A 27,789-nucleotide genomic window follows, 5' to 3' on the forward strand; every position below is an offset into this window, starting at 1 on the left:
CTGAAGCTCGTGCACCTAGAGCCGTACTCTGCTACAAAAAATGCCACTGCAGTGAGAAGACAACAGGTAGCCCCCGCTCACCGAACTAGAAGCCTGTGTGCAGCAGCAGAGACCCACTGCCGCCAAAAATAAAATTATAATACATTTCTAAAATCTTTTTAAAATGCATTACCTATTTCAAATATAATTTATTTGCTACATAAGTTAAATATTTAAACCATTGTATTGTTTTGTTTAGATAAATGTTTTTCAAAAGCTTTTTTCTTTTAAGTCGAAGGAAATTTTGTCCCCTGCATTGCAAGGCAGTTCTAATATATAACAGAAAAAACTGGAGCTACTCTGGTTGAAAGTTAAACACCTGTAAGACAGCTCACAGAACACTGTGGTTCTGAGAAACAGTGGTTCTAGACACTGTGGCACAGTGTCCCTCTCAGGCAGAAGGGATAGCTACTAAGTTCTTCCATTTCCTGAGGAGGAAAGTATAACTTGCACTCTGAAAGGTGTTCCCGACTTTGCTACATTCTTCATTTCAAGAATTCCCCCTTGCAAGGATTACTGAAAGTTTATTCTACTTTAGAGCACTAGTTGCAGATCTTCACCTTCTGATCAAGAATATATTAGCAGATTTCTTTTTCTTTCTTTCTTTTTTTTTTTACAGAAAAAAAAAAAAAAAAGCTCTGTCAGGAAGCAACAGTCACAATTAGGAGAATCTTAAATTCAGAATCCAAATGAGTAAGGGCCATCTTGTGTTCTGTAATAGCTCCGAGGGTGTGGTTAGGACAGAGCATGGCAGTCAGGTGAGATGAGGCAGCAAGGACAACTTTTGATGAATGGACAGGGAGTTAACTGGCTATAGATTCTTCAATAACAGTTGCAAATTTAGCCCCCACCAGCAAGTGAACTTGGCCAGTCAAACCAAGTCTTGTCTCACCCTCCTCTTTCCATATTGAATGCATTCTGCATTTTCATCAGGATAACTCTCCTGTGAGACACATGGAATAGCTGTGAGACATGTTGAAGTTGGAAAGCTCAATTCATGTTGTTCTCTTGAAGTGGCTGAAGATTGGTGCCAAAAGCAATTGCTACTATATGAGGATTGTGGGTGAGGAAGGATGGGGACTGAGGCCAAGAAATGTAAACTGAAGTTATTTCCTCCTATGTCCCTATCAGTCATTTGTTCCCTCCTGAGTTTTCCACCTCTTACTCTTTACAAATTCTATCCGACTAGCACACAAAGATGGTTAACTTCATCCTAGTTAAAACACTCAGCTCTTTTAACACTATCATTTTATTTAATTACTAGTCTCTCTCTCTCTGTTCTTTCCCAGTTCAACTTTCTGAACATATCTTTTCTTTAACTTTATCTTTTAGCTGCACTAGATCTTCATTGCTGGCGAGTGGAGGCTGCTCTCTAGTTGCAGGCTTCTTATTGTGGTGACTTCTCTTGTTGTGGAGCACAGGCTCTAGGGCATGTGATCTCCAGGAGCTGCAGCGCACAGGCTCAGCAGTAGTAGCACATGGGCTTACTTGCTTTGTGGAAGGTGGGATCTTCCTAGACCGGGGATTGGACCAGTGTCCCCTGCTCTGGAAGGCAGATTCTAAACTACTGACCCACCAGGGAAGCCTTGTACATCTTTTTACTCTGTCTAGTTCCTTTCCACCTTCGTCTAATTGTTTTTCTGTCTCCTTTCCCACTCCTAAAATATTGATGTCCATCTATTCTTGATCACGTTTTATTCTTCTATAGAACAGCTTCATCCGTTTTTCCAGTTTCAACTTCCATCTACATGCTGGTGAGTCCTATATATGTATTTCTAGCCCAGTCTTTTTGCCTGCCTTACTGACCCAAGTTGTGGCATATCCTGCTTATGCCTTTCAAACATAGTAAGAAATAAACTCAGTGGACTGTCCCAGCAATCCAGTGGTTAAGACTCTATGCTTCCATTGCAGGGGACATGGGTTCTGTCCCTGGTCGAGGAAGTTCTGCATGCCCACATGCCGCATGGTGGAGTAAAAAAGAAAAAAAAAATTAAAAATAAAGAAAATAAATAAATAAACTCAGTGACATCCCTGCTAAATTTTTACCACCTTTGGTATTTCTTCTCCTTGAGATATATTATAATCCACCTAGCCATCTAAAGGTGAAAACATAAAACACTCCTTTTCCTTAAATTCCAATAGGTTTAAGTCCTATGGAGTCAAACACATATCTTGCTTGCTATTGTTTCTCTTCTAATTCTACTTCCGTTGTCTTATTTCTTGTCTAAAGCATCTCTAATCATTTATTGAAATTTCTTGCTGACCATAATACCTCTCAGCCAACCTATTCTTTTTTCTTAATTGAAATACAGTTGATTTACAATGTTGGGTTAGTTTCAAGTGTACAGGAAAGTGATTTGATTTTGTATATATATATATATATATATATATATTTGTGTATATATATATATATATATATATGCACATATACATATTCTTTTTCAGATTCAACCCATTCTTTTTTTAGCATATATAGTTTTTAAAATTTATTTATTTTTTAATTGTAAGATAATTGCTCTACAGAATTTTTCAACCCATTCTTGATGCTGTGAAATACCAATATATGTTACCTCAAGCTGAGTTTCATGACTAGGGAATTTAGAATCTATGCACAACAAGGTGGGATAAGAAGCAGTTTGAAAGGTTTTGTATTGGCCTTCCTGCTGCAATAGTTCTTATTCCTCAGGCCAAGGACCCAATATGACAGTTACTTCATGTGACAAATATATCGATTCCAGTTTTTACGTTCAGAGACTGGAAAAACAGTCCCCGGTTTCATAAAAAACAATGGGCCTCCTTGAGCTAGATGTTAGCCAGGACTCAGCTACTACTGAGCTCCTTTAAGCCCCCAAGCTAAGAAGAAGAGGGTCATGATGATAATTTAAGATCATAGCCAATACAGATCCTATGTCCAATAGTCTTTAAAAGTCTTATTTATCTTTTCCAGTGTACAGTCACATTGTTAAATGGCTATATACCCCTTTGGGGCAAGACTGGAGGAATAAACATAAGCAATATATACTTTATTCTTTATGATGGTTATAGAGTCCTTCATAGAAAGCCAACCATCTCATCAACTAGTGGATTCTAGATCTAAAAATCAGTTCAGGTCTGGGAGCTAAGCAAGAGATGGTGACTTTTTTATTAGAGTGACTGCCCTCAGCTTCCTAATCCTCTATTTTTTTTTTTTTTTTGCCTACACTGTGTGGCTCTGGGATCCCAGTTCCCCAGCCGGGGACCTCCAGGGAAGTCCTCCTGGTCCTCTATTCTTGACTTTAATTGTAGGTGCTAAGAAGCATCTTTTTTCAAATGAAGGGAGAGAAGTGATAAATGTATCACTGGAGTAGGAAATGGCAACCCATTCTGGTATTCTTGCCTGGAGAATTCCATGGACAGAGCAGCCTGGTGGGCTATAGTCCATGGGGTCACAAAGAGTCAGACACGACTGAGTACACATCAGCACATGTATCAAATTGTTGTTATACACCTCAAACTTGTACAGTGGTTTATGTCAATTACATCTCAATAAAACTGGAAGCTTTTAAAATAAAAGTAGTTGCTCACCTCCACATTAAAAAAAAAAAAAAATGAAGCATCCTTGTTGGCTGCCCATCTACTTTGACCCTAGGCACTGTGATCTATTAACCATCTCCACAGCCTCCTGTAAATCAAGCCCCCTTGGCTGCCCTCCATCCTTCCTGGGAATTGTAGCCTCCTGGTTTCTGCTTGTTAAGTGGCACCATCTGGCTCATTGACTTCAGGGCCCATCACCCCAAGAATGACATTAACGAGCTCAGTTCTGTGCCAGCCTCACCTACCATCAGCCTGGTCTGCAGAGGACCATTGACCTTCTCAGCCATACTGCTTCTCCCTTCTCCATTACATTCCTGATGGCCATGGTTAGCTGGGCCCTCCCATGGAACATCCTCTGGTGGGTGTCCAGCCTCACATAACATTCCTGCCCTGCAGGTCCACTTTGCTCACCTCTTTATTCCCTCCTCTACCCCCTGTCAGGGAAGCTTGGGCATTTATACTTTGCTTGGTGTTCGCTGTCACTTTCCCCTCTCCCCAGACCTCTAAGAACCATCCTAGCAGTGAATCTGCCCCATCTCATGGGATCCTTGCTAAGACCTTAAATCCTGTGCAAAGAGAAAATATTCCTTCAACACAATGAATTCTTGCTTATCCAATGTCATGCTGCTGCTGCTAAGTCGCTTCAGTCCTGTCTGACTCTGTGCGACCCCATAGATGGCAGCCCACCAGGCTCCCCCGTCCCTGGGATTCTCCAGGCAAGAACACTGGAGTGGGTTGCCATTTCCTTCTCCAATGCATGAAAGTGAATAGTGAAAGTGAAGTCGCTCAGTCGTGTCCAACTCTTAGCGACCCCACGGACTGCAGCCCACCAGGCTCCTCCATCCATGGGATTTTCCAGGCAAGAGTACTGGAGTGCGGTGCCATCACTTTCTCCAATGTCACAGTCCAGTCCTTTTGATCAGTTGCTTTTAAAAACTAGCGAAAGAATTATCCCCCTAACTCCTGCCAGTGTATGCTGGCTAATGTCTGCAGATCCTTCAGTAGATGTTCTCTTTCCTCCTTTGCCAGGCCCATCACGTCCTCAGCTGGGTTATGCTGGAATGTAATTCTCAGTTATTGGCCTAGTAGTTGGGAGAGGAATTTGAAGGACATTTTTGATGGAAGCACCGGTCACGACTATCTTTGGGGAGGGGGGTGCTCTTGTGCAGCATCCTCCAGAATACAGGTTGTGTTAGCTCTTACTAGGGGACTGCAGACCACCTCTGAAAAGTCTGAGAATTCACAGGGCTGTACAGAGCCAACACTTTCAGGGTTATCCATTCCAATGTCCGCACCCGATGTTTCAGGGTCTAAGATTTTTCCCAATCAGTTTGCTGACTTTAGCATATTAGACCTGCCTTGGCTAAAATTTTAAGGCTCTGTAGCTCTGCAACTTTAGCTATTAGAGCTTCTGTTTGCTGTTCAGCTGTGTCCATCCATCTAACAGCAGGAGATGTGGGCCTCTGTAAATTACTAGATGCTTTTTGGCTCTCACATCTCATATTTAGTCTTCCAATGCTTGTTAATGGCCCTCAGTTTCTCATTATCCCATTGATGGACATTAATACAACTTACCAGTAAGCAGCCAACTCCACTAACTTTATAGGATCTTTGACACCTTTATTTTCCAAATGCCTGAATTATAGTACTTATGAGGGCATTCTACCATGACATTTTGCCAGACCTCCTTCAGTGATAGCTTCAGTGACTGGACCACCACTGTGTGCCAGGGACTATCCATCCTCTGTATAATACTCAGAATGCTGTCCTTTTGTGTTCGCCAGCAGATCAGTAAGCCAGTTCCAGAATCTCATAACTTGTTTTCTTCTGAGTGCTTCTGGCACCGTATGTATTTGTTCATGTCTTTCAAGAAGCAGATGGCATGAAGGGACTGAGTGTGCAAGAGATTTGTTATACAAAACAACTGCAAAGGAAAAGAAGAAGGGAGACAGGAGGTTAGGAGAGCTGTAAGACCATGATGTAGGTATGACCCATGTGAAGGAGAGAGAGGGAGTTTGGGTAGGAAGAGTGTTGAAATACAGGGCCATTCTAAGGACATTTCAGCAAGGCTGATGAGGAGTCCTTGAGTCTAAGCCATAAGACTGCCCCAGCTTTAGAATCCCTGCTACTCTTCATTGCTGGGAGAAATAGATGGGAGTTATAGTGCAGGTGTGAACTTCATAGCAGTGGTGTTCAGATGGGGCCAGTGACTTGCAGTACACAGCTGAAGGGCTCATTTGCATGATTGTCGCGCCATAGAGCTATACTCCCTTCACTAGAAGCCCTTGAAGAAAGAAGAGAAATAGAGTACACTCAGGTTGTGGCACCCCTCTTCTGAGCACATCAACACTTTATTCTTTTCTCTGAAATTATAATTACACTCCTCAATGATGAGAAAAGAACATGGGCCAAATCACTTGGTTTAGAAATCAATTCAGGAAAAACATTGACATCTGCCAGTAGTGAGTGAGCTACAGCCAATGGAGAGAAGCTTTATGGAAAAGTATTTTCCAACTTCAGTTCAGTTCAGTCGCTCAGTCGTGTCCAACTCTTTGCGACCCCATGAATCGCAGCACGCCAGGCCTCCCTGTCCATCACCAACTCCCGGAGTTCACTCAGACTCATGTCCATTGAGTCTGTGATGCCATCCAGCCATTTCATCCTCTGTCGTCCCCTTCTCCTCCTGCCCCCAATCCCTCCCAGCATCAGAGTCTTTTCCAATGAGTCAACTCTTCGCATGAGGTGGCCAAAGTATTGGAGTTTCAGCTTTAGCGTCAGTCCTTACAATGAACACCCAGGACTGATCTCCTTGCAGTCCAAGGGACTCTCGAGAGTCTTCTCCAACACCACAGTTCAAAAGCATCAATTCTCCAACTTATGAACTGTTAAATGGTAAGTGCCTTGTTCCATCACTTTGTTTCCATTTGAAGCTAATTAAAATTAAGCTTCTTGCCCTTTTCTGACCAGCACTATTATCAGTCTTACCAGAGACTTTCTGGGTCCACAACTCAGAAGTGGCAGTAACAACAGCTAGGGCAACTGCAACAGGGTTTTCCCATCTTAATCTTTTTCTCAAATGTAATAATTGTACAGACTCTTAGTCTGAGGTATTTATCACAAATCTTTTAGCCATGTGAAAGGTAGTGGCTACTTCAATCTTCTTCCCTCATGTAGGGCATTGCTGAGGCATTGATGAACTCTCTTTTTTGTTCTTTTAGTTGATATATGTATATATATTTTTTCTTTCATTCTTAGCAAGATAATATCAGGTCTCTTCTCAAATGTGACAATTTCTGGACCTTTTCTGCTAAGGTGAGCATATTCTGCAAACAGGTCTCTCTCATGACCAGTGTCCAAAAGTAAGATACTACTACCAATTTTTTTTTAATGAATAGTATTTATTTCAATAGTTCAACATGGAATGTAGAGAGAGTAATATATGAGAATAGACACTAAGAATAATGTCCTCCCCTTCTTTATCTGCCTGCTTTCTTTATGGCCTTGCTTTATGCCAAAATTAGGCAAAATGACTCAGTGTAAGAATTATGATTTTATACCACTAATGCCTTCCCAAAAAGTGACTTTAAAAAATAATGTATGTTTACACAAAATTGCTTTTTCTTTCCTGCAGAGAATAAGAGAGAAATAAAAAGTTAATAAAACAATTCACATTCCCATCTTTGTTCTAAGCAGCACAAATTCCCAATTTGCTAACCTTTCTATCACTACTCAAATTATATTGTTGGCACCAGCTACATAAAGTGTCTCAAGGTAGCCCATCCATAGGAGCAGACTGGTTGGCCAGGGAAATATTTTGTTTAGAGCAACTTACTAGTTGATATTCTCTTTGGTGGCAACAGAAGCTAAGAAAGAATGAAATAAAATAGTCATAAATAGCATTTGCATAGACCTTCAATGAATGAAGTATATTATACATCTCCCATTAATTATATGAGATGTTAATACATTAATATGTCTTATTGATTTTTATAATTCTGTGAGACAAATATCATCATCATTACTATGTGGTAATGGATAATATCAACCATCTATTAAAATAGCACATGTGGTCTCAAACCTAGGTGTTAGACTTCTTACTTCCTTAGTCTTTGCAAGTTATTAACACTTTACAAAACACACATGTGTATCATCTCTTTTGTTTTATAGGCCCCATCCACAGGTCAAATCATTGCATTAGAGAATAGTTGAGTTATATTAACAAAGTCTTCGAATTTAACACAGTTGATTATTATCTTCATTTCACAATACCCTCCACACTACACACAACCCACCTGCATTCCATTTGTTGCTGTTCAGTGGCTAAGCTGTGTCCGACTTTTTCTGACCCCATGAACTGCTACACTCCAGGCTTCCCTGTCTTTTACTATCACTCTGAGTTTGCTCAAACTCATGTCCATTGAGTCAGTGATGCCATCCAACCATCTCATTCTCTGTCATCCCCTTCTCTTCTTGCCTTTAATCTTTCCAAGCATCAGGGTCTTTCCCAGTGAGTTGACTCTTCGCATCAGGTGGCCAAAGTATTGGAGCTTCAGTTTCAGCATCAGTCCTTCCAATGAATCTTGAGGATTGATTTCCTTTAGGATTGACTGGTTTGATCTCCTTTCTGTCCTAGGGACTCTCAAGAGTCTTCCCCAGCACCAGCATTCCATTACTGCCTTCTTTTACTCTAGATAACTCCGTACACACTGCATTCTCCTTAAGGCCAGATATTTGCCTACAGAGGAACGTATTTAAATGCATTCTTATTGTAAGAAACATGGCTATCATTAACCACATTATGACACAACACCAAATATTTTTCTAGAGTTAATCCATCTAGACCTACAATATACTACTTTTCTCATTACACATTGCTCAGAAAATTCATCAAAATCCCAGCAGGATTTTTGTTGCAAAAGGTGACATGCTAATTCTGAATTTATATGTAAAGGGTTCCTTAAACCAATAATAAGAAAACAAATAATCCCTTCCCCCTAAAAGAGCAAAATTCTTTAACAGCTATTCCATCAAGAATCTATATGGAGGGTAAATTAACATCACAATTAAGATACTGCTGTACACTCAAGTGGGCTTCCCAGGTGGTGCTGGTGAAAAAGAACCCTCCTGCCAACGCAGGAGATGGAGGAGACCTGGGTTTGAACCCTTCATTGGAAGATTCCCCTGGAGGAGGGCATGTGAATCCACTCCAGTATTCTGGCCTGGAGAATCCCATGGACTGAGGAACCCAGTAGGCTATGGTCCATTGGTTCATAAAGAGTGGGACATGACTGAAGTGAGTTAGCACACACATACATTAAAATGGGCAAATAAAACTGTATGTTCAATAAACCTAAGGCTAGAGAGATTAAATTCCCAAAGCCAACAAATTTTGAAATGGTTAATAAGTGCTTGGTAATTACATATCACTTCAGTGTAGAAAAGGAAGATAGAGACAAAACATGGTAGATAGGACAACAATTACTCTTGGTGAGTGCCTATCACTTTCCTCACATAATTTTGTTTTTGAAAAAAAATTTTTTTTTTCAACCTAGCAAAGGTGAGCTGTTAACTTCACTGAGCTTTAAGGATAGAAATTTAACTTATATCTAGCTTCCCTCAAAGCTTGAGCTCTTTTTTTTTTTTTTTTTTTTCCAGTTTTTAAATATTTCACTTGGCTGAACTGGGTCTTCATTGTGACATGCAAATTTTCAGAAGAGCTTTTTATTCAGAGAATGTAATTTCAAAACCACAGTGAAATCTGAAGATGTCCTATAAAAAATGACAGCTGTATGATAGTAGAAGCATATGAGAACATTGGTTTGGCAATTATACATGAGTTCAAGTGGAAAGTGGCATGTGAACTCTTAGGTGAGGCATGTGGGTATCTAGTTCCCTGCCCAGGGATCAAACCCTTCCCCCTGCATTGGGAGCTCAGGGTATTAATCACTAGACCACCAGGTAAGTCCCACTTGTGTTTCTTAACCATAAGATGTGAGTTTCAATCCAGTATAGATTAAAAAGATAATTTTAGTAGTTTTGAGAATCAGAATATATCAAAGAATGTTACCAATGAAGTAAGATTTAATCAGGGCTTTTGAGGAAGAGCAGAAGGAAGTTCTGTCGTTCATTTTCATTAGCGCTAATGAGTCCTAAGACAGAAAATCCTGCCCAGTCTCTGCGAGCCCCTTATATAACCCTCCTCAGTGTTATAAATTCCCCTCATGTCCTCTTCTTTGTCATCCATCATAGGAAAAAGAGAGGACCTCCTCAATATATTATATATGTAATATATACTGAGGTCTCAGTATACAAATCCTAGGAGTACAGACATGTGACAGACACCATTTCCTCTCTGATCGCCAAATTCTTTTTCTTTGAGGTAAAATTTACAGTAAAATACACAGATCTTAAGTGTCCTATTTGATAAGTTTTGAAAAATGGTAGTGAACTCCCTAGTCAAGACAGAAAATACTTACTTCACCAGAGAAGTCTCTCTTTGCCCCTTCCAGGCAATGACCACTCCCACCCTATGCATTCGTTGAATAAAGAGAAGTGTCATTTTTCACTTTGGGTAGGTGGACTGTAGGTGATTAAAAGAGTTACAGAGGAAGAACACTGGGAGTCAACACAACAGTTTTTCCAGTCCAAGAGGTAACTCACAGCAATTACTTTCCAAAAGAATATAGACAGGGCAGAGGTTTATTTTAAAATATAGATTTCTAAGTAAGTAAGTTGCAATCTGTCTCCTTTCCTAAATCACTTCAAACCTTTTCATTCATCATTGAATAAACATTTATTGAGCACCAACTACGTGTTTGGCTGTTCTAAGAGGTTGTTGTGATACCCACACGCACAAACAAATTGACAAATCTTTTTATACTGTTGGGGAAGACAAACAAATTATAAATTAGAGGAGATAAGTATTATGGAAAAGGGGGCACGGGGTATAAGGCACTTTAGGAAGGCCTTGAAAGTCATTACAAGGATTTTGGTTTTCCCTCTGAATCAACAGGATCCAAGAGAGGGTTTTGAGCATTGTCATAATCCAACATATTTCAGAAGGATCATTTCACATACACAATGGAGTATTTTATTTTTCAGTGTCTATAATCAACTTTATTTTAATATAATCTAAACACATATCATTTAGAAAGTACCAAGAAAAATTTATGTACAAGAGTTGATGCTATTGCATTTGAAAAAAGCTGGCAAGTTCCTGCTACGAGCATATCCCAGGAGATACCACTGAGGACACCTGATATATTGGAGTAGATGGTGTGGCATTTGGCCCAGTTTGATAGCCCTCAGGGTTAACCTGAAGTTGTCAATGTTCGATACTAGATGTAGAACATCTCGTAAAACCACTTCATTGATTTGCAACAAAATCAAAACCCTGCAGTCATTAAGACTTCTTATACATATCTAAATTTTTAAGCAGACTGTCATATTTTAAGTCCAAGTTTCCTGGAGTAGTCTGCAGTGCTAATCTTGCAAACAAAATATCAATCTCTATCCCATCAGTTTGATAACTGGTACAAATAAATGCCTCTTCAACAGTTCTTAAATCTTTTACTTCTCCCTGTAATTTCAACTTATCATAGAATGAGGTGAAAAAGTCACTTCAATCAACATGTCTTGTTGCAACACACAACGCATCAATATTGGCAGTTTTTTGTATATACTCCTAATCTGTAAGATCCAGGTGTAAACATTTTCCCATCAGCATGTTCAATTACAGATTGCGGAAGATTCTTGCTTTCACTGATTTCTCGTATCCAGTCTTTTACCAGGTTAATTTTCCCAAAATTAAAATCCTGCACTGAAGTTCCTCTTTCTCTTCAAAAACCCCAAAGGGCTTCAGAATCTCCACTAGTTTCTGTGTAAGCAGGCAGTTGGTCTCCTTGGGGGCTGCTAAGCGGAAGGGAGAGGTAATGCCATAGTGCTTCTGCGGCGGGTGTGTTTGCTGCGATCCCTGCTTTGTACTGGAAATAGCTTTGTCTCGCTCGGCCCAGTCATACTCCGCCCCCTTCGCCTGCAACAGCAGCCAGCCATACTCTGGGCAGGATCCGCTGATATGGGAAGGAGGGGCCTTGGCTGCCTCAGCCCTGGTCCAACCTCACTCCTGCTCTGGCCTAGAGAATTTTATTTTAAAATAAAAGTTTTAAGTTTAAAATTTTCTAGCTGCCTTTTTACTAGAGGCACTATAATGTATCATTTAATCCGGAACACTTAAAAAATTACACATAAAATACACATAAAATATAGACATCTTAAGTGCATAGGTTGTGAATATTTACATATGGATGGGTGCATCTAAGTAACTGACACCCAGATGAAGGTAAGCTCACCTAATTACGCTGAGACAAGAGGCATAATCAGGACTGATTGCTTCCCTGTGAATAGATTCTTTGGGGCAAGAATATTGTCAGTGATACATTGTATCACGTTAGGAAACACATTTCTGCTTGTACCATGCCTGGTGATGATAAGGTTGAGTATCTGGTTAAGGTGTACATGACCAAATTTCAACTGTTGCCTATAAGATCCATCTTGTCCAATGTAGAGATTTACTTGAGGCATTTTCAAAGCAAATTAATTCCATTCAGTGACTTAATATTTTTAAAATGTCCCAGTCTCATTTGTCCTCTGCTCCCTTAGGGCTGGGCATCTTTGGACAGACAGTCACTTCTGCTTCTGTTTCCCATCAGTTCACAGGCTTTCTTTTTTCATGTAACCTCGTAAGCAGGCTGTGCACCCTGGAAGCAGGAAGCATGGAGAGAGTGGAGCGGCCCAGAGTTCAGCTGTCTAGTCACCGTGGCGTTGACTGTAGTCACTTCTCTATCATTAAATATAATCAGAGCTGTACCCTTTTACTGGTATTATGATCTCACTGCAGGCTTTTTGTTAACACTTTATTCCTATAAAGTAAATGAAATGGTTTAGAATGGAGAGGAAATAGCAAGTTGCATTCCTGAAAAGAACCAAGAAACCCACCCTGAAATCCCAATAAAGTCTCCCTTAAACTTTAGGACCATGTGTGGAAAGCATCTGGCCATGTCATCAAGGAAAGACAATAGTCAAGTTATATTATTCTCTAATATGTTCCTGTCCTGTGCAGCTCATGGCCAGGAGAGACCCCACAGGGAACTTAAACTATTTGCCCAGTGGCCCAAGAATGTTACTGAAAGGCTACCCAAAGTGACCTCCATTGTATTCAACTTGCTTGACAAAAGATTGTGGCAGGAAACAGGATAGCTGAAACAGGAAAAGATGAATGCACACTCACATACGTCCTCCTGTGGGATATGTTGTTTGTGCCGGGGCCTGAAGGCTGGCACTTCTGGCCGTGGATGGGGAGAGTCTAGCTGGAGACTCTTCCCCCCACCACCTGAGGCTTCAATTTTCCAACTGCCCTAGACCTCTGGCATTCGGTCATGATGATACCAAACGTGGGCCCCCGGCATGCCAACAGAGAACTTGGGATGAAGCCCAGAATGGTTTCCGGGACAACTGTGGGGTGAGGAGATGGATTTCTGGGAACCAAGTCTGGGCGGAATCAGCCCCTCTATCCAGAAGGATGGATCTCCTTCCATCCTCCTCCTCCATAGGCCCCTCTCCTAAGCTAAGCCCAGAAGCACACTTAGCTATCTTCAGCAGAAAACATGACAATTCCCTCTGAGCATCCTGCTACTCCGCCATTTGTGCCTTTCAGAAAATACCCCCGATTGCAGCCTCTACTTCTCTCCTCCCCTATTCAACCCACACCAAATCATCTACATTCTCTACTGCTTTCAATCTTCTCCAATCTATTATGTTATCTGTATCTTCTTCAGCTTCATTTGATATGACACTGCTGTACCTTGAAGCTGTCTTCAGCCCCCGTGCAGCTCTTACCCTTATTAGTGTTTAAGTACAATTACCAAGTAATTATCTAGTAGCCAGGTTTCTTCTTATGCACCTATAGAAGGTACCAGGCCCTTTAAACATGATTAACTGTATTATCCCACATGATTTTTCTAATAGATCTTGTATCCTACCCTCCTCGGAAGTGTAAGTCTCAGTTAATTTACTTGCTTAAAACTTTTCAGTGAAAAAAAAACAACAAAACTTTTCAGTGGCCCATCACCCAGGGATGGTCTGAAGCTTATTTTCCACGACATTCTGTCACTACCAGCAATTTCTTTGTCCTAAGTCTTTTCACAACCTTGGCATTGGTCCCTATACTGAAAAATGATCTTACATCCTCCTTTACATCTAGATAATTCTTCCTTTAAATTAAGAAACTTCCTGTTTGATCACAGTCATCACATGGTGATACAGTTGTTTACATAGCAGTTATCCCCATTATACTGTAGGCCACTTAAATGAAGGATTTTTTTGCTAGTCATTATTTCTGTATAGTACATATGCCTGGGATTAGCAGTTATACAGTGGTTACTGCCTCAAAGTTATGGGTCTCCAGGTAGATGCATTAAGCCTTGACATAAAAATGTTCTTTTTCCCAGGAATATACTTTCCTAGCGAGAATTTTTGTGAAACTCTTTACTGACAACTTGTGCTTGAAATGCAGGGCTAATTAAGATAAATATGTATCTCTTTTCTCCCTCCAACTAAAAACCAGATGCCCACATTCAGTGTGTAGAAAAGTACCAGGTAATTACCTGTGTACACACTCAGGGCACAGCATATTGTCCTCCAGGTGTGGGGGTGGAAAATCACCAGAAGGTATCAGGAAGAATGCGGACACCTTCCTTCGTTTTCCAGGCACCCATGCCTGCCCAGCATGAAACTGTAAACGAACCCAGCCGTCTGTGTTAGCTGGGAGACTTCTCCCGTGGACCACGCACCAGCGGACCTCTGGGGAAGAAATAGAGAGGCAAGTATGAGCACAGCAAGACCCATTTTTGTGTGAGTCTGCACCATGGCCTCTGACTCAACTGTCTTTCTCAAGTGCCAGCTCTCAGATACTAACACTGGACACCTACTTATTCCACTCTGTTCCTCTTAGAAAATAATGTAAAAACATTACATTTTTAAAAAGAAATTTAAAATTTCCTGTTAAAATTTTTTAAAAGAAACAAATAATACAGTCGGATGTGTAGAGGCAAGTGGGTAGATGACAGTGTGTTCTGGGGTGGGGGTGGGGTCAAACCTTACCTCTGCCCATCTGGGATTCTGACAAAAACATTAACAAAGGAAAAACAGTTGATGAATTCATGCAGCACACACAGCTTAGAGGAAAAAAAGCAAAAACTAGCTTAAAATGGCAGCTTAGAATATTCCATCTTATATAACACCTTCCGACAAAGAATAATACATTTGTAAAGAAGTGACAGGACAAAGGGAAGCAGTTTTATGCTCCCACGGGTGGCAAACAGTGGGAAGGTAAATATATGAGAGGAAACTAATGGATGAGGTATGTTTGCAGGTTACTCTGGATAAATCTGTCTCCAGCAAAAAGAACATAGATATCCTGCCTTTAGGCAAGAAAAGGAGAGACTTTTCTGGGTTTGCTGCTTCTTAACTGCCCTCAGCTCAAGATTTTTATGGCAAAGAGCATTCATTCTGGCTTCCTTCAATAGAAACATTAAGCCAGATTAGGTCTGGGAAGGCCATCAGTTCAGGGGTCTCATATCTTAAAAATTTTGTTTAGTTTTTTAGCAACATCAATGGTTTAATGGAGAGGGGTATGTTACACATCTGAAGCAAAGTCCTGGAATAACACCCCACTGTCTGCAAAAGACAGTGGGCAGGATATGCTCCCAAGCTTTTCTCCTGAGGGGCAAGGGAGGTCACCAGGGGATAAGGGTCTCCACAGACATTGTAATGGCTAACTAGTGCATGGTCTTCCTTAATTTTATCTCCTTGATAAAAGAGCCTCTTGATGAACGTGAAAGAGAGTGAAAAAGTTGGCTTAAAGATCAACATTCAGAAAACTAAGATCATAGCATCTGGTCCCATCACTTCATGGGAAATATATGGGGAAACAGTGGAAACAGTGTCAGACTTTACTTTTTGGGGTCCAAAATCATTTCATGCAGCCATGAAATTAAAAGACGCTTACTCCTTGGAAGGAAAGTTATGACCAACTTAGACAGCATATTGAAAAGCAGAGACATTACTTTGCCAACAAAAGTCTGTGTAGTCAAGGATATGGTTTTTCCAGTGGTCATGTATGGATGTGAGAGTTGGACTATAAAGAAAGCTGAGTGCCGAGGAATTGATGCTTTTGAACTGTGGTGTTGGAGAAGACTCTTGAGAGTCCCTTGGACTGCAAGGAGATCCAACCAGTCCATCCTAAGGGAAATCAGTCCTGGGTGTTCATTGGAAGGACTGATGTTGAGGCTGAACTCTAACACTTTGGCCACCTGATGCTAAGAGCTGACTCATTTGAAAAAACCCTGATGCTGGGAAAGACTGAAGGCAGGAGGAGAAGGGGCCGACAGAGGATGAGATGGCTGGATGGCATCACTGACTCAATATGCATGAGTCTGAGTAAACTCTGGGAGTTGGTGATGGTCAGGGAGGCCTGGGGTACTGCAGTCCATGGAGTCGCAAAGAGTTGGACACGACTGAGCAACTGCACTGAACTGAATTTTATCTTCTGTAACTCTTACAAAAAGATCATGAAATAGGTATATTATTATTAACCTACTTTACCCAGAGCAACCTGGAAACTAGAGATACAGGGCTTTAGCCCAGGCAGTTGATTTTAGAGCCTGCTTTTACTTTTGTAATTCTTTAAAGAAGGGGGAAGAATTAAGCCAGATTGCTGTCTTCTTCTGATGACTTCATTAATTCAGAACAGTGTTTCTCAAAGTGTGGTCCCCAGATTAGCAGTGCCTGGGAAATTGTTGCAAATGTAAATTCCCAGGCCCTACCAAGACCTGAATCAGAAAAATCTGTGGCTGGGACTTAGGAATCACTATGCCTTCAGGTGATATTGATAATATTCTGAAGTTAGTCAGTGGCTAATATCAATTAAGCTTCTTTCCCCACCTGAACCAGAACCTGTTCTTAAAAAGGAGCTTACTAAGACTTCCCTGGTGGCACCGTGGATAGGAACCTGCCTGCCAATGCAGCGGACATGGGTTGTATCCTTGGTACGGGAAGATTTTACATGCCATGGAGCAACTAAGCCTGGGTGCCACAGCTCCTGCGTCCAAGTGCTGTAACTACTGAAGCTGGCTCGCCTAGAAGCCTGTGGTCCACAAGAGGAGGCTCCGCAATGAGAAGCTCACCCGCTGCAACTAGAGAGTAGTGCCCAGTCCCTGCGACTAGAGAAAGCCCATGTTCAGCAATGAAGACCCAGTGCAACCGCAAAGAAATATATAAACATATATATTTTAATAATGATCTCACCACAGGTCTCTTGTGATCCTACTGACTCCGACTTCAAGGCCCTGGCTGTCATTCTGCTCCAGGAGGCAAACACAGCTTCTGAGTCAGGGGCAGAAGTTGATACAACTGCCTCAAGAGGCGGAGGAGCTCCCTCAAGGGCAGGTGGCCCCCGTGCAAGAGGAGCAGCCCCATCAGAAGATGTTTTCTCAACAGAGCATTCCAGTGGTAGTTCCCCCTTTTCTATCTTTATCCTTTTCGACAGTGACAGGATCCTGGCCTCCTGTGTTGTGGCAGGAATGTTCTACAAAGAGGGTTTAAAAGATGAAAGGCTATTATTCCACTCACTTTCTGATGCTAAAATAAGTAATTAGGATGAGAACTAAATCTTCTACTGAGCCACATTTCCTACAAATTACTCACTTTTTGATGAGGGTAAGCATATTCACAGAGTCGTTTATATCCATCTAGTTTCTAAGAGAAGAGAAGAGTGAGTGATTAATCAGACTAAGGTTCATGGTCTTCCTCCCAAGAGCCTCATTCCCACTCTGGACTCTCACCGGGCCTTTGGTGCTCAGTTTTAACTGCTGGCACCAAGCACGAATGACATCCCTGTGGACCAGGTTGACAGGCGGCAGGACTTCAGGTAGAGGGGGGATGGGGATCCGCGTCGGTGTCTTCGGAGGTTTCACACCGGCACAGCGTTGTGATGTGTCTCCTGGACCGCAAGCTGAAGGGGAATGGGATAGAATGAGCAATAAATAACTTTAATGTAGACCTTTCGAATGTCAAAAGAACAATCACTGTTAGTTCTCAGTAGTCTAATCCCCACTGTACAATTCAATGACTCCCAAAAGACTACCTAACCTCCAAGGATGTATGTGTGCAGTCACGTCTGACTCTTTGCAGCCCCATGGACTGTAGCTTGCCAGGGTCCTCTGTCCATGGGATTTCCCAGGCAAGAATACTGGAATGGGTTGCCATTTCCTCCTCCAGGGGATCTTCCTGACCCAGGGATCAAACTCTCATCTCCTGCATTGGCAGGTAGATTCTTTACCACTGAGCCACGTGGAAAGTCGCAAACTTCAAGGGACAGACCCTCAAACCTAAGACTGACACTATTTCTGAATCCCTCAGTTTTCTTACTTCCTAAAACTCCCCACTACTCACACACACTTGCTCTTTTGTTACAGCAATAAGCCACAGACTCTGAAGAGGTTGACCCAGAGACTGCACTTCTCTAGAGGTTAACCTAGAGAGTGCACTTCCAATTCCTGAGGGAATAATAGAAGTTCTTAGAACTGAGGTCATAAATACTCAGTGATATCTTGCCCTCTCAGCACAAGGCAAAATAAACCACTCAGCAATGCTGCACAACTACTAGTACCCATAATTCTTGCAGCCCACCCCAGCCGGGGCAGCACTCCGGTTCCCTGATGCACTCACATACTCTTAGCATTCAAGAAGGATTCAAAGGACACACCTCCAGAACAGTCACAACTATAGTGACACTAAGTGTAGTGGTTTGCCTCATTATTCTAAGTGAATTACAACTGACCCTCCACCCTGACCTTGACCCAACTTAGCATAAAGTGAAGCTTCAAGGGTGGGATTTCAAATTTATACCCATCTGTACTCAGATCACTACACATTGAGCTCCTTATCTCCCAGCAGCAGAGTAGGAGAAACAATGCTCAAAACCAGGAGGTGAGACTTAAGCTAGGCTTCAAAGTGTAGGATTTACAGAATACAGGATGAAAATTTCTTTCCTACTTTTTCAGAAAAAAAATCCCTCAGCCTTCTCAGACCCAAGGAAACACGATTTGAGGAACTGTAGCTCTCTTACCTGTGCTATTTTTTGTATCTCTTTTTCTTTTGGTCCCCTGTGCTGAGTTTTTTGCTTTCTTTGCTTCACCAGAAGTTCCCTGTCCCTCTTCAGCTTCTACTGATGTAAGTTTGCAACTCATATGTTCTTCAGATTTCTCTTTGGAGTTGTTCTGGGGACAGAGGAACCAGCTAGTCATTGTTTTGGGGTCCACCCCACTGCATCCACTGCCTGACTTCAGATACCTCACGTCCAAGTCACCAAGACAATCATTGAACTGTGCTGGCAATGTGGAATCCCTTCTGGACATCATCTTAATACTCGGGTTTATAAGAAAGGTAAGCAACGATGGGAGAAATGGAAGGCTGATTTGAAAGTATGAGAAAAGGGGAATTCCATGGTTGTCCAGTGGTCAGGACTCTGCTTTCACTGCCAAGGGTCCAAGTTCAATCCCTGGTTGGGGAGTGGGGAAACTGAGATTCTACAAGCCAATCAGCACAGCTCCCTCCCTCCAAAAAGAAAGAAAAGATAAAACAAAAGGCATAGAAGAAACTAGTCTCTGCTTGGAGTAAACCCTAAGATCTCTCATCATATCCATTCTCCCTCACCCGGAAGATTTTTTTTTTCCCTATTCCCCTCCTTGACCCCTACCAGATAAACCTCTCCTGTACTGTTGCTCCAAGCTACTGTCATGAAACTCCTTTCCAACCTATTTACTTTGCTGGAAGGGATATCACTCAACTCTACACACACCACCCTCCCTTATATTCATATCCTTAAACTTTAATCCTCTTTCAGAAGCTCACTTTAAGTGTTAAGTTCATCTAATAACTTTTACTTTATAGACCAATACAAATCAAATGATTCATTCCTACCACTTGATGTAGGTTTATATTTGCTTGTGTGATTTGATCCATACCTGTTACTCCATTTGATTAGGAGGGTAGAATTCATTTCACTTTTGTTGTAAGAAATACTGGTTAACTCAAAAGAAACAAGAGAACAGTAGGGATAAAACTGTTTGATACAAAAAAACTAACATCTGTTGAGTCTATACCTTCCATCAGGTATTGTTCCACAGGACAACACTCCTTTTCTTTCAATTTTCAGATGCAGAAGTTGAGGCTCAGAGGTTACATAACTAAGGGCACACAGGTAAGCATTTAAGATAGAAATTAAACCACAAATCATTAATCTCAGTTTTGTTCCCAAATCTAAATCCTGTCACCTCCAAGATGGAAGTATGGGACAAATTAACATTTGCATGGCATCTTTACATCTCTATAGCAGCTTTACATTCATATTCAAATCTCACATTTGCGTAGCCCTTACACAAATTACTAACTTTGGGGCTACACAAAAGGGTTTTTTTTTGGCCACACCAGGAGGCTAGTGGGATCTTAGTTCCCCAACCAAGGATCAAACCCTGGCCCCAAGAAGGATGCTGAGTCTTAACCACTGGATCGCCAGAAAATTACCTGCTTACAAAAGTCTTAATTAAAATTGGGAGGGCAAAAATGACCTGGTTCTGGGAAAGAGAGCTGGAGAATGCTCAAGTTTCTCTGGCAGAGTAGCTCCATTTTTCTGGACAAGCCCCACAGCCTCTCCAAATTTAGTTGCTGCCTGCAGTGCTCCTCTGTATGTCTGGTTTCCGCTTATTTCTTGGCCCTAATGACTCAGGGAAACAATGAGTGCAGATGCAGTGACTTTGGTTTCGAACCTGTGTCTATAGAAGGGAAACTAAAGGATCTCATCCAGTATACCAGGCAACGATCATATCAAGGAGTTTCTTTTTTTAAAAAGAGAAGGAAATCCTTAATTTAAGAATCATGGCAGCTTCTTTTCTACTCAAAAAGAAGTGAGGGAATTCTAAGGGAACTCTTTAGAATTCCAATTCTTAAGGCACCTTCTTTTCTCCTCAAAAGAGAGATTAAGTGTGCCCGACAATGATTCACAAAGACAGACAAAAGCAAACCCATTCAGATTGTACTTACCTCCTTGTTTGTGTTCTCCATGCTCAGAAAGGTCAAGGTTGATAAAATGAAGACTCTCCTTACTTCTAAAATGGCTCCGGCCCAAGATTGCTCTTTTAAAAGTCTCCTCCTCCTTCCGCCACCCATAAGCTCTTTCCTTTTTCTCCTCCCCTCTGTCCCTCCCCCATAACATGTGAAAGCTAAGCTTGCCTGCTTTCTTATTCACGAGTGACTGCTGTATGAATGAAAACATTCGAGGCCCTTTCCTGTGAGTTTTTAACATTATCATTGAGGGTGTGGTTACGGAGACTTTGGGAAGTTGAAAGCTCCTTTAGAAAAATTCCAAGAGAACACTTAGAATTCCAACTCTAGGAGTTAGACACAGCTCAGAGGTTAAAGTGTCCGCCTCCAATGCGGGAGACCCGGGTTCGATCCCTGGGTCAGGAAGATCCCTTGGAGAAGAAAATGGGTAACCCACTCCAGTATTCTTGCCTGGAGAATCCCATGGGCAGAGAAGCCTGGTGGGCTATAGACCGTGGGGTTGCAAAGAGTCAGAAACAACTGAGTGAGTAACTCTGAATCATCTTCATTTTTCCAGTGTAACTGAAGGCAATGTTTCTAAGTTCTAAAGTAAGAGATACCTAATCCTGGGCAAGACACAGTCTGTAATTTGTGTGTTAATAAATGGAATGTGTGGTGAGATTATAATTTAGAAATTCTTAGGCCAACCACCATTTGGGGAAATACAATTCAGAAAGAATTCACCAACCACTAAAAAGAAAAAAAGGAGGGGGATAGCTTATGTCCTACAATAAGGTGGATTAGAATAAGTTAAAATTTTTGAGCATAATTAAAATTAATACTACTGAATTATTGAATGAAGCAAAAAGCCAAATAACTTTCTCATGTTAATATATATTATATACATAGTATATATATTACATATATATAATCCAAGCAAATAGGCATTCAATTATGATGCTTGAAAAAGAGGAGCATTTGTCAGCCTGTGATAGGGGTTTAGACTTCATTAAGGAACTCAGGAAAGTAGATCTGAAAGACCAGGTGCGCTCACCTAACTGAACAGAGGAAGGTGGGGAGGGACCAGCCCAACCCTGTTCCGAGGAGGAAACTGTAAACTGAGTCTGGACAGTGTGGCCTTTTCATCTGCAGGCTAAAAGCAATAGAAAGTTAATGAAAAACTAAAGATGGTGGTGGGGGTGAATGGGAGTGGGTGGACTCTGATGAGCATTATTTTAAAGATCTCTCTAGGACATCCCTGTTTGTACAGTGGCTAAGAATCTGCCTATCAATACAAAGGACACAGATTCAATCCCCTGTCCAGGAAGATTCCACCTGCCAGAGGGGAAGTAAGCCTGTGAAGCACAACTATTCAGCCCCCACTCTAGAGGCTGTGCACTGCGACAAGAGAAGCCCGTGCTCTGTGACTAGAGAGGAGCCCCTGCTCACTACAACCAGAGAAAGCCCAAACAACAAGCAACAAAAACCTGGTGCAGCCAAAACGACGAGAGAAAGCCCACACAGCAACAAGACCTGGTATAGCCAAAAAACTTTTTTAAATTTAATTTAATTTAATTAAAAAAAATAAAAGGACGATCTCTCAACTGCAATGAGGAGAAAGAAGTGGAGATGTGTTGAAATGGAGGACAGATTAGACAGACATGAGTATTTCTGCCAGGTTTTCTTTTCTCTTTGTTTTTGTATTTTCTCTTCCTCCCCAAATTTTGATTGAATAAAGTAAGGTGAGTTAACGAAGCCTATAGTCGTTTACCTGGAGGCAATGAATCTTAAAAAGTCATTAATCTGCAGATACAGAAGACAAAACAGGATTATATCATACACAACCACCATTTCACATTTGATGAGATAGAGTTTTGTGGGAGGTGTGACTGTGGAGGCTGGTTGGAGAACTTGTTTGAATCTCTCTGCACTGTGTATTCATAGACATGCTCTGTTCAAAGTTAGGCTTATTTAAGATTTATTGTTGTTGTTGAGTCATTAAGTCGTGTTTCACTCTTTGGGACACTGTAGGCTGTAGCCTGCAGGGTTTCTTTCTCCATGGGATTTCCCAGGCAAGAATACTGGAGCAGGTTGCCATTCCATTCTCCAGGAGATCTTCCTGACCCAGGAATCGAACCTGAATCTCCTGCTTGGCAGGAGAATTCTTTACTGCTGAGCCACAGGGAAGCCCTATTTAAAATTTATATATAATTCAATTCGTATCCAGAATGATTTTTACCAGTTTAATTATTCAATTATGACACAATTTCTGACAATCTACCTTTTAAATAGTTTCTCTCATAGTGGGAAATTATTGCTCTTTATGGGGTTATTTTATTTTAAGAAACAGGCTAGTCATTTAGAATTAAATATAGACAGTAAAGTAGGCCATCAGGTTTGTTAGTAACTTTGGTTAAAAAAGGGAAAAACTGGGGACTTTCCTGGTGGTACAGGAGACAGAAATCCTCCTGCAAAGGCAGGGGACACTGGTCTCATCTCTGGTCCAGGAAGATTCCACATGCCACGATGCAGCTAAGTCACTGAGCCACAACTACTAAGCCCTCGCCTAGAACCCCAAGAAGAGAAGCCACCGCAATGAGGAGCCTGCGCACCGCAACAAAGAGTAGCCCCGACTCACCACAACTAGAGAAAGCCTGCGTGCAGCAATGAAGATGGAGCAGAGACAAAAGTAAATAATTCTTTTTTAAGGAAAAAATTGGAGGTAGCTGGTAGAGCTGATATCATGAAGTGGGAAAAAAAATCTGTCTCTTTATAATCTCCATTCCAACTTCCTTCCTCCCTGTCTTCCTTCCTTCATTTATTAGGCACAAGGAAAGTTATGACCAACCTAGCTGCTGCTTCTGCTGCTGCTGCTAAGTCGCTTCAGTCGTTTCCGACTCTGTGCGACCCCATAGATGGCAGCCTACCAGGCTTTGCCGTCCCTGGGATTCTCCAGGGAAGAACACTGGAGTGGGTTGCCATTTCCTTTTCCAGTGCATGAAAGTGAAAAGTGAAAGTGAAGTTGCTCTGCTGCTGCTGCTGCTAAGTCGCTTCAGTCGTGTCCAACTCTGTTAGCGACCCCATGGACTGCAGCCCACCAGGCTCCTCTGTCCACGGGAGTTTCCAGGCAAGCGTACTGGAGTGGGGAGCCATTGCCTTCTCTGGACCAACCTAGACAGCATATTAAAAAGCAGAGACATTACTTTGTCAACAAAGGTCTGTCTAGTCAAAGCTATGGTTTTTCGAGTGGTCATGTATGGATGTGAGAGTTGGACTATAAAGAGGGCTGAGTGCAGAAGAACTGATGCTTTTGAATTGGGGTGTTGGAGAAGACTCTTGAGAGTCCCTTGGATTGCAAGGAGATCCAACCAGTCCATCCTAAGGGAACTTGGTCCTGGGTGTTCATTGGAAGGACTGATGTTAAAGCTGAAACTCCAATATTTTGGCCACCTGATGTGAAGAGCTGACTCATTTGAAAATACCCTGACGTTGGGAAAGATTGAAGTCAGGAGAAGGGGCCGACAGAGGATGAGATAGTTAGATGGCATCACTGACTCAATGGACATGAGTTTGGGTAAACTGTGGGAGTTGGTGATGGACAGGGAGGCCTGGCATGCTGCGGTTCACAGGGTCACAAAGAGTCAGACATGACTGAGTGACTGAACTGAATTGAACTGAACTGAATAAGAAGGTGATTTCGATTCTTTCTTCACAGAAGTTCCCAAAACATGAGCAAACATAGTGGTATGAATTACATACCTAGTTTCCTTTGACATCCACTTTAAAGGACAGGACGCGCTCATTGGGGCAGATTTACCATGAAGCCACTAAAATTTAAGTTCTAGGTACTTGACTTGCACTGGCTCATCCCAATTCCTGTGAAGGTTCTAGCAGTTGTGCATTCCTAATTTTATTTTATTTTTCTTAAAGAGGGAACTCCACAGTTGTACAAGTTTTAGGTGATTCACAAATTCTGAAATGTTTGCACAAAACAATAGCATTCTTGACAATCACATCTAGTGTGTTCTCCTTTGCTTCCCCTTCCCAGCTTCCCTTCTCTCCTTCCAGTTAACTGCTCCAGGAGAATCATTACTTGCTTATTAGGTTTCTAGCTTCTGATCTTTCTGTAGATACTAAGTGCCAAAGTCATTGTGAAATTACTTTGAAATTTAGTATACATTTGAAACTGGTAACACTTTGGGGCTGACAAATTGCAAAAAAGCAGTTGCTCAGGTGGGCCAATTAGGAAAAAAGTTGCCACTTTCTCCAGGCTGATGCAGCTCTGAGTGAGGCCACAGGGCTTGGCAAGAGGCCCCTGAGCTTTATTCCAGCTTCAATTCACATTCTTTCTCTGTAGCTCCTGTGTGAAGGTCACAGCCTGTACTATGTACTTTTACCCTGGCAGTTCTGTGTACCTGTTTATTTCTTTTCTTTTTTTCCCACACTGTGTGACTTATGGGATCTCAGTTCCCTGACCAAGGATGGAACCTGTGCCCCTTACAGTGGAAGCGTATGTTCTTAACTAAATGGACAGCCAGGAAAGTCCCCCTGGTTTATTTAAAATATGTTGCTGAGGACATCTTCAAATGCTTTTTGAGGCCAAAATAAATTTTATCCATCAATACTCTAGAGATTCATCAGTGCCGTGGAAGATACTGATGTTTCCCAAAGGTTGCTCTTCATCAAGCCAACTGATAGTGTTTGTAAATTGATGAGTGTTGATTTACCAAGTCTTTGCATGTTACTGGGGAAGAGTGGCAACTGTGAGCCTGCAGGCCTTAATGAACCAATTTCAGCTGAAAGCAGGGTAATACTTGGTTCCATACTAGTCTTTGTGATCATACAAACTCACCTAGATAACAGTGACCTTCTTCAAAGCAAAGGAAGGAGAGTAGAAAGATTTGGACCAGATATGGTGACTAAAACTATGATAGGGAAGAACCTGTTGTAGTCTACTATAAATTAAGTCACTAAAAGGATGCTGCCCATAAGCTTAAATTATACATGATGGCACATGTCTGGGAACCCAGCTCTAGGTAATGACCCTTAAGCTAAAATGCCTTTGTTTAAGCTCACAGGAAACATCCTAAACAGGCCCACCAATGAATGAATGCAGAGAGGCAGAAATTAACACATCCCCTCTGAACAGGTAATGACTGGCTTCACTCCCTCCCCTTTTAGCATAAAAGAGACCGGAATTCACACTGTGAGGTGTGAGGGATCTTAGTTCCCGGACCAGGCATTGAACCCATACCTCCTGCAGTGAAAGTACAGCGTCTTAACTACTGGATCGCCAGGAAACACCCGGAAGCCTAACTCAGGCAAGAGGGTTCTTTGGAGCAGGAATTCACCAGCTTCTCAGTCTGCTGACTTCAAATAATGTCACTATTGCTTGTCCCAACAACTCGTCTCTCAATTTATTGGTGTGTTGTGCGGTGAGTAGTATGAACTTGGACTTGGTAACGAGACCATTCCTCCAGTTTCTGGTATGAGAGACAAATTCCAATTCCTCCTCCTCATTCTCCACCAAGTCCTGTTGGGTCCATATCCTCAAAGTGTCACAGCGCTGTTACTCCTCATCTTCATCCTCCCAGCTACCATTGTGCTCAGGATTTCATCTCTTCTCCCTGGAAGCACTGTATAGCCTCCTTTTTGCTCTCCTTATCTTTATTCAGTCTCCTCTTTCTAAACCATCCTCCGCACAAGGCTTCCTACAGAAGGCTGTGCTGTTCACCTCCCGGACACACAGGCCTGAATGGCGCTCCCTGGAGTCCTTTCAGTTCTGGAGCTCTAGTGACACAGGGGACAGGAAGCATGAATACATTATTATTATTATTATTATTTTACCTAGGTGACAGTCCCAAGGAATTTAAGAGTGATATTTTGTATAAAAGCAGACTTAATTTAATTCTGTGGCATGTATGCATTTTTTCTCAGAAGCCTTAATTACTTTTAAATATAATTCACTCTCTTTGACTTTAAATGTTACCCAGCTCTGATATACGGTAGCTTTTAAAAGAATTGCTTTCCTCCTGAGCTAAAAGCATAATCATGCATAGAACAGGAAGAGTAACTTAAATGAGAATGATTACTAAATAACTGCAACCTAAAAGAGAAGATAGGTAATAACATTTTGCATTCAGACAAGCCTGCCTCTCATCTAAGTATCTCAAAGGAAGGCGGGGAGCTGATGGTGTGTTACGGTTGAAAATTACAACTGTTCAATTTCCTTATTCCTGAGTGTTTCCCTTCTCAAATATGATACTGAGTTGAAGCATCTCTAGAATTCAGTGTGTATTGGTTTTGAACACAGGTTTCTTTCTCCTCACCCTCTAACATCAACCCCAAGGTGTGAAGACATCGATGAAGCACTACCTGCCTTTGCTGCATTGAAGCATTTGCTATCATGGAGCAAAACACAATGAGAAGTGATGGAGGGACATTTTTCTGAGCTCTTCTGAAGTTCTGATGGAAAAATACAGAGATGAAGATGGACATAAAACATTTTTTTTGCTCCCCAGAATCTATTTAATCACAACGCTAACACTTCAAGAACTCACAGGAGAGCTGGCCTGTTCACTCTGCAGGGGCAAAAGATTTACAGGATGTGCTCAGTGGCATAGATGGAAATTATGCCTATTAGAGCCCTGAACTGAACTACTAAGAGCTTTTTGCATATTGATAGTAAATCTAGAAATTTCCAGAAATACATTGCAACTGATCCTCTTTATACACTTTCTTTTGTGAGATTGTAACCTTGTATTGTTTTGGCGACTTGAAAATGTTCATATAGTACCTGACCATACTCAGTCACTTCAATCATGTCCAACTCTTTGTGAACCTATGTACTGTGTAGCCCACCAGGTTCCTCTGTCCATAGGATTTCCCAGGCAAGAATACTGGAGTGGGTTGCCATACCCTCCTCCAGGGATCTTCCCAACACAGGGATTGAACCTAAGTCATCTGTATCTCCTGCACTGTAGGCAGATTTTTTATGGCTGAGCCACTGGGAAAGCCCAG

At 41.7% G+C, this 27,789-nt stretch overlaps 1 protein-coding gene and 1 pseudogene across 1 annotated transcript; both read right to left on the minus strand.

The window, feature by feature from the left end:
* Positions 1-10,754: 10,754 nt before the first annotated feature.
* On the minus strand, positions 10,755-12,192 carry LOC128052415 (poly(A) polymerase alpha-like; annotated as a pseudogene).
* Positions 12,193-12,499: 307 nt separating this feature from the next.
* On the minus strand, positions 12,500-20,790 carry DPPA4 (developmental pluripotency associated 4). Its single transcript, XM_052649216.1, has 7 exons — positions 20,770-20,790; positions 18,797-18,947; positions 17,511-17,680; positions 17,374-17,424; positions 16,975-17,254; positions 14,274-14,469; positions 12,500-12,530 (listed from the first exon to the last, which is right to left on the minus strand). The coding sequence occupies exons 1-7, from the start codon at positions 20,788-20,790 to the stop codon at positions 12,500-12,502; spliced, it is 900 nt and encodes a 299-aa protein (XP_052505176.1).
* Positions 20,791-27,789: the final 6,999 nt, after the last annotated feature.

Source organism: Budorcas taxicolor, chromosome 1, assembly GCF_023091745.1.
Source record: "Budorcas taxicolor isolate Tak-1 chromosome 1, Takin1.1, whole genome shotgun sequence".
Classification (NCBI taxonomy): Eukaryota; Metazoa; Chordata; class Mammalia; order Artiodactyla; family Bovidae; genus Budorcas; species Budorcas taxicolor.

What these genes read in the sequence shown, in the direction of transcription:
- DPPA4 (XM_052649216.1), bottom strand. Translation starts at nt 20,790, where the DNA reads ATGGAGAACACAAACAAGGAG. An exon ending in AACTGAGCACCAAAGGCCCG is followed by an intron (nt 17,425 to 17,510) that starts GTGAGAGTCCAG and finishes CTCTTCTCTTAG; the next exon opens with AAACTAGATGGATATAAACG. An exon ending in AGGATCACAAGAGACCTGTG is followed by an intron (nt 14,470 to 16,974) that starts GTGAGATCATTA and finishes TTTCTTCCCCAG; the next exon opens with AGGTCCGCTGGTGCGTGGTC.